Below are 16123 nucleotides of genomic sequence, written 5' to 3' on the forward strand. Positions count from 1 at the left end.
GTGTAAATAAAATCGTTAAAAAGAGAGAGAGAGAGAATTGTTATGTTGTTGTTTGTGTTTAACAGAAATTCAAACATTGTTATTGTGGTCTGAAAACTGATTAGTGAAAAGTGTAGACTGTGCCAATTGTTAAATTATTGTCTCAGCTCCAAACTCACACTCTACAGTCCAACTTGTGATGCTGCAGCTGCCTTGTCATGAAGCTGTAATCAGATATGCCAATAGCGGCACTAGAAGAAGACTGTAAGCCACGAAGATAGAAGAAACTATCTTCTTAACTATTCCTTGTTTTTCCTATCACGATTATCCCAGCACTGTTTCTTCATCCTTCATTCTTCATCTTGGCAGTTGGTTCCAGTTTGCAAATTTTATTTTCACACACATAGAACCAGTCTCATCCTGTCCCTCAGAGGAACAAGCAGTAGCTGAGAAGCACCTATTCTTTGGCAGTCTGGAGACAGAGACTCCTGTGAGCCGGAGGACCAGAACTAACCTTATGTCACTCACTTGTCAGAAGCCTGGGACCCAGGCAAGCCGCTCTTTTTCCTTTGGACTCTGGAGGAAGGACCATTAAGTTTGCCAGGGAAGCCTTCTCTGATGTCTGAAGAGAAGCCCATAGGACTTCTTCTCAGATAGGAATACCAGCTAGTGAATGACCACTCCTCAGATGTTTGGGCTCCAAGTCTCCAAGTTTTAAAACCCTAACCTTCCCTTTTAGAGTCCCAGGCCTAGCAATTATTTCGATTTTTTTCCCCTCAGTAATCTTTAGTGATCTTTTTTTACCATTTCAGTTCTCAAATATCTGGTTAACAACTTTTTATATTACATTTTATTTTATTTTATTTTATTTTATTTTATTTTATTTATTTTTATTGTGTTATGTTAGTTGCTATACAATACATCATTAGATTTTGATGTAGGGTTCCAAGATACGTTGTTTACATATAATACCTAGTGCTCCATGCAATACGTGCCCTCCGTAATACCCACCACCACGCTCAACAATCCCCCCACTCCCCTCCCCTCTAAAACCCTCAGTTTATTTTTCGGAGTCCACACTCTCTCATGGTTCATCTCCCCCTCTGATTTCCCCCAATTCTCTTTTCCTTTCCTTCTCCTAATGTCCTTCATGTTATTCCTTATTTTCCACAAGTAAGTGAAACCATATGATAATTGACTTTCTCTACTTGACTTATTTCACTCAGCATAATCTCTTCCAGTCCCGTCCATGTTGCTACAAAAGTTGGGTATTCATCCTTTCTGATGGAGGCATAATACTCCATAGTGTATATGGACCACATCTTCCTTATCCATTCGTCCATTGAAGGGCATCTTGGTTCTTTCCACAGTTTGGCGACCGTGGCCATTGCTGCTATAAACATTGGGGTACAGATGGCCCTTCTTTTCACTACATGTGTATCTTTGGGGTAAATACCCAGTAATGCAATTGCCAGGTCATAGGGTAGTTCTATTTTTAATTTCTTGAGGAATCTCCACACTGTCTTCCAAAGTGGCTGCACCAACTTGCATTCCCACCAACAGTGTAAGAGGGTTCCCCTTTCTCCACATCCTCCCCAACACACGTTGTTTACTGTCTTGTTAATTTTGGCCATTCTAACTGGTGTAAGGTAGTATCTCAATGTGGTTTTGATTTGAATTTCCCCGATGGCTAATGATGATGAACATTTTTTCATGTGTCTGTTAGCCATTTGTATGTCTTCACTGGAGAAGTGTCTGTTCATGTCTTCTGCCTATTTTTTGATGTGATTATCTGTTTTTTTGGGTGTTGAGTTTGAGAAGTTCTTTATAGATCTTGGATATCAGCCCTTTGTCTGTAGCGTCATTTGTGAATATCTTCTCTGGTAAAATAAATATAGTGGTTTTATTCCTGACTGGACACTGACTGATACATGTTTTAAATAATGGCTTCAATTCTGTATTTTTATTCTAATCTTTGCCCTTTTAAAGAGATACAGTTTTACTCTTGCAGAACATGAAGTACAGAAATAATCACAGCTACCACAGCAAACTTGGCATGTGAATAGTGCTTTTAAAAAATGCTTTTGTGAATATTATCTCATTTGATAACTTCTTCTTGCATTCATTTGATAAGGTTTTATTGAGCAATTATTATTTATAAGGCACAGAGTCACATGCTGGAAATATACAAATAATTTTTTCTTCTTTTTATTTTCAATTTTTTTCAATTTTTACTTAAATTCAATCTAGTTAACACATAATGTATTATTAGTTTCAGGGGTAGAATTTAATGATTAATCACTTGCATATAAAACCCAGTGCTCATTAATGCCCTCTTTAATGCCCATCACCCAGTTACCCCATCCCCTCACCCTCTCCCCTCCAGTCACTCTCAGTTTGTTTCCTATAGTTAAGAGTCTCTTATGGTTTGCCTCTCTCTCTGTTTTTATTTTATTTTATTTTTCCCTCCCTTCTCCTATGTTCATCTATTTTGTTTCATAATAGAACATATGCAAGTAATTTCTAAACTGTAGGGATATATTTACATTTCCTAAAGAAAGCTTTATAAATCCTCTAATGCAGCAGGGGAGCAGTCCAGGAACCAACTGTGAAGAATTATAGAGACTCAATTTCTTTCATGTAGGAAATTTCCACTTAAATTATCCATATTTGTTAGGCTAAATCATCAATTAAATAATATAGAAGGTGTGTGAAGAGAAAATAACAGTGCCCAGCAATTAAAACACTCAATAAAACACAGTTATAACCAAGAAGAATTAAGAAATAGGTAGATTTAATTCAAAATTTTAAAAAATATAAATAATGACAACAACATCAGTGTATTGCTTCTACATGAGGCTTTAGATTTACATGTACTGATCCCTGTGAGGCAGGGCAGGTGTCATGAGTCTCTTATTGATGAGGAAACAGATGCTCACAAAAGATGAGTGACTTGCCAATGTCATGCAAGCAAGAGGTGGCAACACCAAGCACCAGATGCTGTTCCTTCAATGCTGGCTGCTCGTCCTGCAATGGTCCAACCCCTTCCTCACGGCCCCCATCACCTCCCGGTTTCTCAAGCTATAAATGAGGGGGTTGAGCATAGGAGTAAGGACCGTGTAGAAGATAGAGACCACCTTGTCATGGCTAGGAGCCTGGTGGCGTCGAGGCCTCAGGTAGATGAACATGGCTGTCCTATAGAAGAGGGAGACAGCTGTCAGATGGGAGGAACAGGTGGCCAGGGCCTTTTTACGAGCCTGAGCAGAGTGCATGTGGAGCACAGCCCTCAGGATGTGAGCATAGGAGGCCACAATGATGGAGAAAGGAAGGAGCAGCATAAAAACACAGCAAGCAAAGAGCAGGGTGTCAAAAAGAGATGTGTCTGTACAGGCCAGTTTTAATAAAGCTGGAACACAGAAGAAATGATCCACATTTCTTGAGCCACAGTAAGGTAGGTTCATAGCTGCCACCATCTGGATAATTCCATCTAGTATCCCAAAGGCCCAGGAACTCCCAGCAATCTGGAGGCAGACCCTCTGACTCATGAGGACAGGATAGTGAAGTGGGTGACTAATGACCACATAGCGGTCATAAGACATGAGTCCCAGCAAGAGCCCCTCAGATCCCACAAGAGAGACAAAAAAACCAATTTGTATGCCACAACCCACAAAGGAGATGGACTTCCTGCCAGAGAGAAAGTTGACTGCCATCTTTGGTGTGATATTACAGACCAACATGAGGTCCATGAGGGAGAGCTGACTGAGGAAGAAGTACATGGGTTTGTGAAGCCGAGGATCTATGTAGATGAGGAAGAGGAGGAGAACATTTCCACAGATGGCCACTGTGAAGACCACCATAACCACAGAGAAGAGGACAAGATCAGTCTGGCTATGAGAAAAGATGCCCAAGAGGATGAAGCCATCTATAGATGACTGGTTCAACCATATCCCCATGGCTCAGTTGTTCACAATCACCTGAGAACAGGAACAGAGAAATTCTGAGATTGAGTGACATGTCTTTATTTATCTTCGACTTCAGTCAGTTGTATCTTGTAACACATCAAAGCCCAATAACATGTGCTTTGAGACATAAATAGGGTGCTCTTTCATATTCCCATGATGTGGAGTGTAGGATCTTTACTAGCTTATGGAATTGGGCACATATCTATATTTGTATGTATCCATATCAAAGATACTAGGAAATGAATTATTTTATGTGTCACAAGACTATTGGACAATCCTCTTTTAGCAGGAAAATACTGGTTTTCCCTGTATAATATGCTTCTTTTTATCTGGAATTACACGAACTAAGTAAACTATCTCCAATAGGCCTTGAAACATTTCATGTCCAAGAGGTAATTTATATATGTTAGCAATAGGGAAGTTAATGGATATTTGTGATATTCTTTATTTTTCTCAGTCCTAACATCTTACAATAATTTTATTTTTTTATGTCTTAGAGGTCCCTAGATATAAACCATCAGAAAAGCCTCTTGGCTCTACATTCAAAATACTCAGAATCCAATTGATTCTTATCACCCCCCATTGTAACTGCTCCAAGCCACTATCCTCTCTCAGATGGATTATTATAAGCTCCTCTCCGGTTTCCTGGCTTCTGTCCTTGAGAGTCTATTCTCATAGCAGTTTAAATGACTCTGTTAGAATATGTCACATTATGTAACTCTTTTGCTGATAGTATATCCTTGTCTACCAAAATTACTCAAAATAAAATTGAAATCCTGGCAGTGGCAAGGCCCTATGTATATCACACACACACACACACACACACACACACCCAGTACCTCTGACCTTATCTCCTATCATGCCCCTTTCACTCACTGTGTATTCTTGAATTTCCTTAGACAAACTAGACACACTCCCACCTTTGGGATTTTGCATTTTCTTCTCTTTGGAATGTTCTTTCACCAGACTTCTATCTCTCACCTGCTTCAGATCTTTACTCAAATGCCTACCCCTATAGAGATGCCTTCTGTAAGGTCATATTAAGACCAAAAGTGTCTTGCACCCTCAAGCCCTCCCTGCTCTTGTTTTTTTTTCCCCATAGCACTTACACAATTTACCACACATTGCTTACATTTCTCTACTTCTTTTCTCTACATTGCTTTCTATTTTTTATTATGTTCAATTAGCCAACATATAATACATCATTAGTTTTTGAAGTAGTGTTCAACTATTCATAGTTGCATATAACACCCTGTGCTCATCACATTTCTCTACTTTTATGATTTGTCTCATCCCACTGGGACATAAGCACCATTTATTATTCACAGTGACATTGGCAGATCCTAGAATGGTTTCTCAGGTCATAGTATCATCTCAATACATATGTGTTGACTGAATAAAATAGTACATGATAAACTTTCATTTTCTGAAGGCAGAAAGACTCCTCCTTTAATTGCAGGAGCCCTCAGTCTTTTTTATTATTATTATTTCAATTCAATTAGTCAATATACATCATTAATTTTTGATATAATGTTCAATAATTCATTAGTTGACTATAACACCCTGTGCTCTTCACATCATATGACCTCCTTAATGACCATCACCAAGTTACCCCATCCCCCCACCCACCTTCTTTTCTGCAACCTTCAGTTTGTTTCCCACAGCCCTGTTCTTGACCTGAATGTACTACTTCACTGCTGGATTCCTTCTTCTGAGGATAAGTGAGTGATTTAGTAAGAAATATCTCAGGTATTTTTAAAAGATTAGAGTTTTTCCACAAATGCATGATAGCAGCATCTAGCAGATGTTTGTGTGGGATGTATTCATGTCTACCTTATATCCTTACAAAGAGGAAATCAGGCAACCCCACAGGACATGTTCTCTATGTAAAGACTTAGGGTAATTTTCTAAACTAGAATGGTCCTACATAGATTCACCACTAAGAACGTAGGCTGTGTGAGCTGTGTCCCTACCGTAGAGAGTATGTTCTGATTTGTGCCAATGAAGATGTGCCCAGGTATCCTTGCCATCACCAACACCCAGGTATGATGCTGGGAAGGGTTGTTCTACAAGAGTAAATAACTATTCCAATAGCCTTCAAATATTATCTTGGATATATCAGCTCCAAACTGAGCCAATCAACTGAAAACCAGGTCCCCCAGACCTCATCAAAACTTCTTCCTCCTTTACTGAGGACAACCAGTATTACCAACTGTGTGCAGAGGCACTCAGCCACATGCACATTCAAAGAGTTGCACTCCATACCTTTCCTCCCTTCCAACTCTTATAATACAATACTACACAGGTGAAAAAAATGACATTTCTCTCCCTTCCTGGACAGCTCTTCTGAACTCTGATTCTTATATCTACTTATACTCAACACCTCCACTTGGATGTCCAATGGGCTTTTCCTATCTAAACTGACCAGACAGAACCCTTGGTCTCCCCTGTGGAAACAGCTGTTTTCTTGTCTTCCCAGGTCAATTAATGGCATGTCTGTCAGTTGCTCAGGACAATAATACATGGTACATGTTTGACTCCTCTCTCCTCACACATATCCCAACTTCAGATCCCTGCTGGCTCTTCCTGAAGAATGTATTCACTCCTGGATACATCTCACTCCTGCAGGTCCCAGCTGGCTACACTATCATCACTGCTCCACCGGATGATGACAATGGCCCTCAGCTGGATTCCTCCCCTTTCTGTCCTTGCTCCCACTTTAGTCTATTTGTACATAGCATTAGAGTGAAGTTGTTTCTATAAAATAAAAGACCAAATGCTTCAAGAATAAAGGAAGACTCATTTAGCTAGCAATCCATCATTATCCAGACCTCTTTTTCTTTTGCTTTCTCTGGAATTTCCTCTACTCTGGTGTCACTGACCTCCCTTGCATTTCAGGAGGAATTGGTACATGCTCTAACTTCTTCATGTAAGGCTCTTCCCAGATATGCTCAACATTGTTCCCTCACCTACTCTACCATGCCTTACTCAACACCTATTTGGAGTTGAAGTCCTTCTTCCTTCCCCATTTCTTCCCTGCCCTTGTACTTCTCAGAACACTCAACACCATCAGGCATTCCACATTTAATTAGCATGGATTTATTTTCTGTTTTCCCAGCTAGAACCTATATTCCTGATGCCATGTTTGCTCATGGGGGGGATCCCCAGATCCTAGAATAGTACTGGCATATATTATATTCTCAGTAAATTTTGTTGAATGATTAACTATAATATGGAAACACCTCAAGAAACATCTAGCATCAAGAAATTCTAGCATCTCACATGTTCAGTTCCTGCTCTCTAACTTCATTTATTTCATGGGTGTTTAGTTAATGCCTTCATTTTGTCCCTCAAAGTGATACCATAAAGGGGGCCACTTTGTCTCTATAGTACAATTTTGGGGACAAGTTAATTTAACTCTATGTCTTATATCAGCTCTTCTTCCTCTCCTTCACCTGCATTTCTTGTCACTCATTCTTTGCCTTTTTGCTTTAGATCACTCTTTAACCCAGGAGACCATCACTGAGTCCCATAACCTAGACAGATGGATAAATAGATCAAAGGAAGAGGACTAGAAGAAAGATAAGTGAGAGACATAACACTAGAAAGAATATGCTCAAGCCCTCCATCCCCACCCCCCACAAAACCTGAAGGAGGCAGACAATAAGAGGAAAATGAAATGTTAATAAACAAACAGAAGTGGAGAAATGACCTGCAATCAGCAATAGAAACTGCAAGGAAGTGGTAAGGGGGTGATAGGGAAAAGACCCTCACTCACCTTTGAGTGGAATCCCTGGAAGAAAAAAATTCAGCAGATATCCTGTGGAGGAGTGTCTAACACCAAAATAACTTCATTGTCCTTCCTTGAGTTTGTACTTACTGGATCAGAGGAGAGAAGGAGGAACCTTCCAGCTCCATCCTACCTCAGCCCCTCAATCACCTCTCAATCAGGCTATCAAAGCCCTTGTCACCCTCAGCACTCCTGTGGCTCTCTCACTCAGAGAGTAAGACCCAAAAAGATAACAGCCTCTTCTCAGCAAAAGTGGAAAGAGAGAAAGAAGACTTGGTCAAGGAGATGGTGGTGGACCCAGAACCAGCACCTGTGCATCCCAGCCCACCCACAGATACCCATCCACCTTCTACAAGCTGCCTGTAGCCCAGATTGCAGCTGTCTCCAACTGCCCATGCAAGTACTTAACACTGAACCTGAGCAAGGAGAGTGAAGCTGATGGATCCCAGGGGAGCCCACAAACTCCAGCTCTGGAATAGTAGTTCCCAAGCTTACAATTAAAGAAACCCAAACAGGGAGCTTGGGGACAGCACCAGAGAAGGGCCAGTTGGGATAGTGTGAGAAAACCTGGTCAGAAGAGGAAATCTTCTCTAGGTGCTCTACCTCCGACTGCAGACACATTCCTACTTCCCCAGTGACTCTAAGGACCCTCACAAGGTCTCCATCTGTGGCTGTCCCAGTAGTCTGCCCCTGTACCATGAAATCCACACCTGTTCTTTATCTGTCCCATGAAGTCACCCTTTATCTATGGAGGGCCTGTTATACACAGCACACTAGGTGACACATTGTATTTGAATGAAAATTGGAGACTTAACACAATCTAGCCTTATGGACATTATAACCCAGTGTAAAGAAAAGAAGAATATCCACATTCAGAAGAGTCAAATGGTGGCAGAGACCTGGTTGTTTTCTCAAAACTGTCAGATGTTTCCCTAAACTCAGTGCCCTTCACAGTTTGGTGTGGACAGCTCTGTGGTCTATGGATATTACACCTGCCTTCCCAGTGTAATCATGGACAACACTTTCTCACCATCAGAAGAATATCCCAGGTTGGATGACAATTTTACAGTTGTCCTGTTTTTGCCCTTATTATAATGGAAGCAGGTCAATTTTCACAATGGGCAATTCATTGGAAACCAATCGGCCAAATAGCCAATTTATCTTTTGAGTCTTTAGTTTTATTTGACTGGTTTTCATTTGATTTTCACGATAGTAAAAAAAAAAAAAGAAATGTTTTACCTGCCATACAAAACTCTTGGAGCTTCAATTGGATACTGATACAAAGTTACAAAGATTGGATCTGAGGGCTAAGAGAAGGGAGATTGATGGAAGATCTTAGAAGACACAGAAAAAATAGGCCTTCTGCCAAGTGTTCCGGGGACACCAATCTGGCTTTTGAAGAAACTCCTCATAGCCATCTCAGACTCTTCTGTTCCTGCTTCCTTTCCTACTTTACTACCCACTAATCTCTCTGGTTACAATACCTAATTGAAGAGTTCCCACCTCCACATTCTTGTTCAAGTTGTTGTTCCACTGGAACTTAGTTTGCCAGCTTTGAATTTCCTATTGAAACTTCATTCTGTAAAGACTCATCTAAAACTCATTGTTATTATTCTTACCGTCCACAGATTCAATGCACAACCACTTCAGCCTCTGTAAGCCCCATTGGATTCTTGTCTGTAAAATTTGCAATTACATTTGTTCTGCCATGTGAAATCTGTTATATTACCCTTTATCTAACCCACGTAGTGATTGGGTGGAATTTGATTGTATACAAACAAAATTCAGCTTTACTTTAAGCTAGGACCACCTTCATACCTAGAATCTTCTTGCCCACCTCTTGAAGGATATCAGGCTGATTACAGAGCAGTCTAGTCAGATTCAGGTATAAGTCTCATCCTACTTAGCTAATCAAGACTGGTTTTCAGTAGGCTATGATCCAGCCTTATCGAAGTCATGATTTAAATCACCCATCTAATTCAAATCCTATCTGATTACCTCTGCTTAGCTCAGGCCTGACAGAGTTTGGGGGGTCCACCATGAGGAAGAGGACAAGTATCTTTCCTTTCACTATTTCTCCTGCTTCTTAAATTTTTAAACTTAGGTCTCCCTCTCCCTTCCTTGGTTTGCTGGGGTTGGAAGAAGGATTATTGTTGTGTGTCAATGGGGCAATCTGTTGCAGACTATAAGTATCTTCTGTATTGGGATATCCAAAGTCTAATGTGTGATTGATCTGTCTATCCACCTATATGTCTTCTATCTATTATCTAGCTAGCTAGCTAGCTATCTACCATCATCTATCTACCCATCTATCATCTATTTATCCATCTATCTATCATCATCTATCTATCTATATCTGTCATCTCTCCCTGCTGATCAGTGTTGAATGCCCTCCCCAGTCTCTGATATGGGTGGACAGTCTACAGTTTACTTTTTTTAAAATTTTTTTAAAGATTTTTATTTATTTATTTGACAGGGACAGATCACAAGTAGGCAGAGAGGCAGGCAGAGAGAGAGAGAGAGGGAAGCAGGCTCCCTGCTGAGCAGATAGCCCGATGCGGGACACAATCCCAGGACCCTGAGATCATGACCTGAGCTGAAGGCAGCGGCTTAACCCACTGAGCCACCCAGGTGCCCCTACAGTTTACTTTTTGTGATGCCCTCATTTCCTATCCTGGAATTTAGCTTTTAGTCCTCCACACTGACCACTCTCAGAGTTTTCAAGAAGTCTTAAGATAGTGATTTTACAAAGCATCTACTTCACAAATATACAATCTAGTCATCTTGGCCCAGCACATTTGCTGCACTCTGTTCTTCCCTTGTCAACACAAGCTTCTCCAGCTTGTCTCACAACTTCACAATTCTCTAAACATCAGTTCTGTATTTGCTTATATCCACAGTTTTCCTGAAAAAACATAGGTCATCTTTGGAAATCTCTCACCTGCCTTGACTCCATGGAATTAGAGCCATAAGTGTCTATAATTAGTGAGCCTCCATCCAGGATATGAGGATCCAATTCCATTTCTAGGAGTGTACTCAAAGAGGGGAACTTTTAAGTTCTGAGTTAAGATGGTGGGAAAGTAGGGGACCCTAATTTCATTTGGTCCCTGGAATTCAGCTAGACAGTTATCAAATTATTCTGGACACCTGCAAAATCAACCAGAGATCTGAGAAAAGAACTGCTGCAATTCTACAAATAGAAAAATGACCACTTTTTGCAAGGTAGGAGGTGCAGAGATGTGAATCCAAGGTGATATCTCAGAAAATAAACCACAAGACTATTGTGAGTGCTGTGAAATGTGTAAGCCGGATGATTCACAGACATGTACCCCTGGGGCAAATAATACATTATATGTTAATATTAATTAATTAATTAATTAATACAAACAAAAAAATACAAAAAGAAAATAAAAAGAAACCATGGCGGCAGGGAGCCTCTATAAACCAGGAACTGGAAAGTGTTATAAGCAGCAGAGCACAAAATCAGAACTTTTAGAAGTCTGGCCCAGTGGGAGACATCCCTACTTGAAACACACTCAGCAGGTGAAGGGGGACAGAATCCCAAGTGGGACAACATGGTCTCTGGATCCCCAGGATCACAAAAAGAACTGGGGTGCCTGAGCATGGTGGAGTTCCCAAATATTGGAGTGGGAAAGCCAGTTGCAGACAGGGTGTCCAGGCACCTACTGTCTGCTTGATGTTGCCATAAACCAGGAACCACTGCACAGTCAAGCTACTGCTTTCCAAGCAGGGACCCCAAAAAAGGCAGAACCATAGCAAACCCACCTTTCTCCCCCAGGATGAGGAGTGCAGGGTGTGCCACATGAGTCCCTAAAGTTTAGAGACTTGAAAAGGGGTCACATGCCTGAGATAAAAATGCTCAATCACAGGCTGGGGGAACAGAGTTCTGACAGAAGCCAGGGAGACAAGAATGACTGACTGCTTTTCTGTGAGGGCCCACTGAAGCTCCGGGGCTATTTAAAGCTCCAGGAGCCCCATTCAGCTCCGGGGCTAGAGATCAGGGCACCACCATTTTCACCTCCCACATTGGTTCCAGAGCCATTTACACTGAGCCCAGCCCCCTGTCAAGGGGGTTGCAATTGCACCTGGGCAAAGACTCATGCTCTCTCTCTCTCTTTCTCTCTCTCTCATAAATAAATAAATTAAATATTTTTTAAAATGAAAGCTCTGTTACGATAAACAAGGCAGAATAGAGAGTCAATGATTTAGAAGACAAAATGGTGGTGAATAAGAAAGATAAGAGAAAGAGATATAAACAACTACTGGATCATGAGGGGAGAGTTTGAGAAATCAGCAATACCATAAAGTGAAAAAATATTAGAATAATTGGGGTCCCCAGAGAAAGAGCAAAGAGAGAGAGGGTCAGGAGGTTTATTTAAACAAATTATAGCTGAGAACTTCCCTAACCTGGGGAAGAAAATAGGCATTCATCTAGGAGGCACAGAGAACCCCCCTCAAAATCAATAAAAATAAATCAACACCCTGATATGTATTAGTGAAGCTTGCAAATTTTAGAGATAAAGAGACAATCCTGAAAGCAGTTCAAGACAGAGGTCCTTAATTCACAAGGGTAGAAATATAAGGCTGGCAGCAGACTCATACATAGAGACCTGGCAGCCAGAAAGGATGGGCATGATATACTCAGGATGCTACATGAGAAAAATATGCAGGCAAGATTACTTTATCCAACTAGATGGTCATTCAGAAGAGAAGGAGAGATAAAGAGCTTCAAGAAAAAACAGAATCTAAAAGAGTTTGTGATCACTAAACCAGAACTAAGAGAAATACTACAGGGGATCCCTTAAGGAAGAGAGAGACCAAAGGTAACATAGACCAGCCAGGAACAGAGACAATATACAGAAACAGAGACTTTACAGGTAATACAGTGGCAGTAAGTTCATATTTTCCAATAATTACTCGGAAGGTAAATGGTCTAAATGTTCCAATCAAAAGATACAGTGTATTAGATTGGATAAAAAATAAGACCCATAAACTCACTGATACACTGCTTATAAGATACTCACTTGAGATCCAGAGGCACCTCCAGATTGAAGGTGAGAAGGTGGATAACCATTTATCATGCTAATGGACATCAAAAGAAAGCTGGGGTAGCCATCCTTTTATCAGACAAATTTAAAAAACTTTAATAAGAGTTGAAGGGTGGCACCCAGGTGGCTCAGTCAGGTGGGTATATGCATTCATCTCCAGTCATAATCCTGGGGTCCTAGGATCAAACCCCACATCCAGCTCTCTGCTCAGCTGGGAGTCTGCTTGTCCCTCTCCCTCTGCCCCTCAACCTTCTTTTGCTCTGTCTCTCTCTCAAATAAATAAATAAATAAAGTCCTTTTTTAAAAGAAAGAGTTGGACAAGGACTCTATATCATAATTAAAGGTCTATCCAACTAGAAGATCTAACAATTATAAATATTTATGCCCCAAACTTGGGAGCAGCCAATTTTATAAACCAAATTATAACAAAATTTTAAAAACATGTTGACAATAATACAGTAATAGTAGCGGACTTTAACACTCCTCACACTGCAATGGACAGATCATCTAAGCAGAAGGTCAACAGAGAATGAGGGCTTTAGATAAAACACTAGACCAGATGGACTTCTCAGATATATTCAGAGCATTTCATCCTAAAGCAACAGAATACCCATTCTTCTTGAATGCACACAGAATATTCTCAAAAATAGATCACATATTGGGTCACAAATCTTGTCTCAACTCACACCAAAAGATTGGGATAATTCCTTGCATATTTTCAGACCACAATGTTTTAAAAGTTGAACTCAATCACAAGAGAAAAATTGGAAGGAACACAAATACATGGGGGATAAGAGCATCCTGCTAAAGAATGAGTGGCCAACCAGGAAATGAAAGAAGAATTTTTTAAATTCATGAAAGTAAATGAAAATGAAAATACAACTGTTCAAAACTTTGGGATGCAGCAAAGATGGTCTTAAGAGGTAAATTTTATAACAATACAAGACTTTCTCAAGAGACAGGGAAAGTCTCAAATACACAACCTACCCTCACACCTAATGGAGCTGGATAAACAACAGCAAATAAAACCTAAATCCATCTATTCTGCCTTGTTTATCCTAGAGATATTATTAGAGAAATAATGAAGATTAGAATAGAAATCAATCAATAGAAATGAAATGAATAGTTGAACAGATCAACAAAATTAGAGGCTCATTCTTTGAAAGAATTAATAAGATTGATAAATCCCTAGCCAGACATATCAGAAAGAAAAGAGAATGGAGCCAAATCAAATCATGAATGAAAGAGGAAAGAACAGAGGGAGACAAGATGGCAGGGAAGTAGGAGGAGGCGCCGTTTCAACCTGTACCCTAAAGTGAGCTGATTACCTACCAAAGAACTCCGGTAACCCACAAAATCAGCCTGAGATCAGAATTATACACATCTGGATCTCTACAGGGGCAGAAGACGCCAGTGGGCAGGTAAAGCGGAGTGGGAACGTGGGACTGATATCAGAAGATAAACAAAAGGGGGAGGGAGCCACCAGAGGTGACTGATTGGAAAGTAATACCCCAATACGGGAGTGCCCTGTGTCTGGGGACCAGCATTAACTTGGAGACTGGTTGAAAGCACTCAAAGAGAGCAAAGGATCATGGCGGGGGTGGAAATTGTGGGAATCGGGGTGGCTAGGGACAGGGGCTTAAGTCCCAGGACCCAGGACAGCCTCCCCTGGTGCTGAGCCAGAGAGTGTGCTGCGGAGAAACCAGGTCTTAGTCTCTGAACCCCCAGCGCGCCGGTAGGGTCCGGCTCCTGTGAGCGGCTGGGAGCATCGCCAGACAGCAGAATGCCCAGCCGTGCTAATAGAGCCTGAGACGCGCACACCCCGTCCCCTCCCCTGAGAGAGGTGCGTGAAAGCCCGGCGTTCTTAGACCCAGAAAGACCAGGCACTCCCAGCCCGGGCCAGCGGGAAAATCTCAGTGTGCGATCGCTGCTTGGAACCTCTCTGGTGGTCTGGAGTTGCCCAGACAGCTGCAGCAGAAGATCCTGCATCCCCAGGGACCATGACTAGCAACCTGCTCTGCCAGTGGCCAAGGGGGAATTTATTTGGGCTCTCCAGCCAGACTGAGGCTTCTCTCTGAGAGGGAGGTCAGGGTGCAGTTTGCTTTCCTCTAAACCTACAAAAACCATCAAAAGCGGTCAAGTCGAGAAGAAAAAAAAGTGAACAAACATAAAAACCGCCAGAGAGCAAAAGCCAGAAAAAAAACAGTTTCCTCAGAGCCCACCCCCTTGAGGGGAGTGGGAGGACTTAACTCAGGGAACATCACTGACTGAAAACCCACGTGGCAGGCCCCTCCCACAGAAAACCAACCAGGAAAGAAAAAAAAAAAAAGACTATAAGAGAACAACCACCACTACTTCATAGGATAACTTTTATTTTTAACTTGTTCCCAATATTTTGGTTCACTTTTTTTATATAGATTATTTTTTAACCTATTTACCATTACAGTGAGATGTCCAGTACATCAAATTCCATAATAACCTTCTAACCTGAACTTTTTGGTATATACACTTGTGTTTTTCTTTTGCATTCCTATTTTTTAATTTATTTTAAATTTTAGTTTAGTTTAATCTAGTTTATTCCTTTTTTATTTTTATTTTCTAATATTCATATAGAGTTAAACTTCAAAGTAATCCCCTTTCCCCAATCAATGCTACCCCTATAGGTAAACCAATTTTTAATCACCCTTTATCTTAGGAAAGTTGAGTCCTTTAACAAAGATATCAAGATACATCCAGGAAGAATCAAAACAACCTTCCTCGCCCACACTGAGAATTTATTACCACTCTCCCATCTTTTTCTTCCACCAGTATTTCTGTGTTTTTGTGTTTGTCCTGATAGCATATAAATTTTATACTTGGGGTTCTTTTTGACGAGGTTCTTCCTTTATTTGTTTATATATATATTTTTTTCTCGTGTCATATACTTTTATCAGTCTTTTTGTTTGTCTACTTTTGTTTGTATACTTCATAAATCCTACCTTGGGGCCCATTTGGGCTGAACCTTCTCTTTTATCTTCCCTTTTTCTCCTGTCTTTCTCTCTCTCTTTTTTTTTTCTTTTTCTTTTCTTTTTTCTCTCATTTGGATGGGGAATCCTGATTGCTCAGAAGCATTCCAGGGTGCACCTGGACTGCACCATGGTCGATACATCCAGCTACATCCGTTCAGTCACCTCTCACCAAAATGACTAGGAGGAGGAATGTCCAACAGAAGAAAAATACAGAGGATGGGCCTTCTGCAACAGAGCTAACGGCTATCAACATAGACAATATGTCAGAAAGAGAATTCAGGCTAACAATTATCCAGGCAATAGCTAGGTTGGAGA

General features: G+C 40.8%; 1 protein-coding gene across 1 annotated transcript; it reads right to left on the reverse strand.

The window, feature by feature from the left end:
- Window positions 1-2987: 2987 nt before the first annotated feature.
- Window positions 2988-3932, reverse strand: LOC111139671 (olfactory receptor 56). Its single transcript, XM_022492011.1, has one exon. It carries the CDS (start codon window positions 3930-3932, stop codon window positions 2988-2990), a length of 945 nt encoding a protein of 314 aa, XP_022347719.1.
- Between the last annotated feature and the right edge of the window lie 12191 nt (window positions 3933-16123).

The sequence above is a fragment of the Enhydra lutris genome, unplaced genomic scaffold, assembly GCF_002288905.1.
Source record: "Enhydra lutris kenyoni isolate GAN:26980312 unplaced genomic scaffold, ASM228890v2 scaffoldscaffold112, whole genome shotgun sequence".
Taxonomy (NCBI): Eukaryota; Metazoa; Chordata; class Mammalia; order Carnivora; family Mustelidae; genus Enhydra; species Enhydra lutris.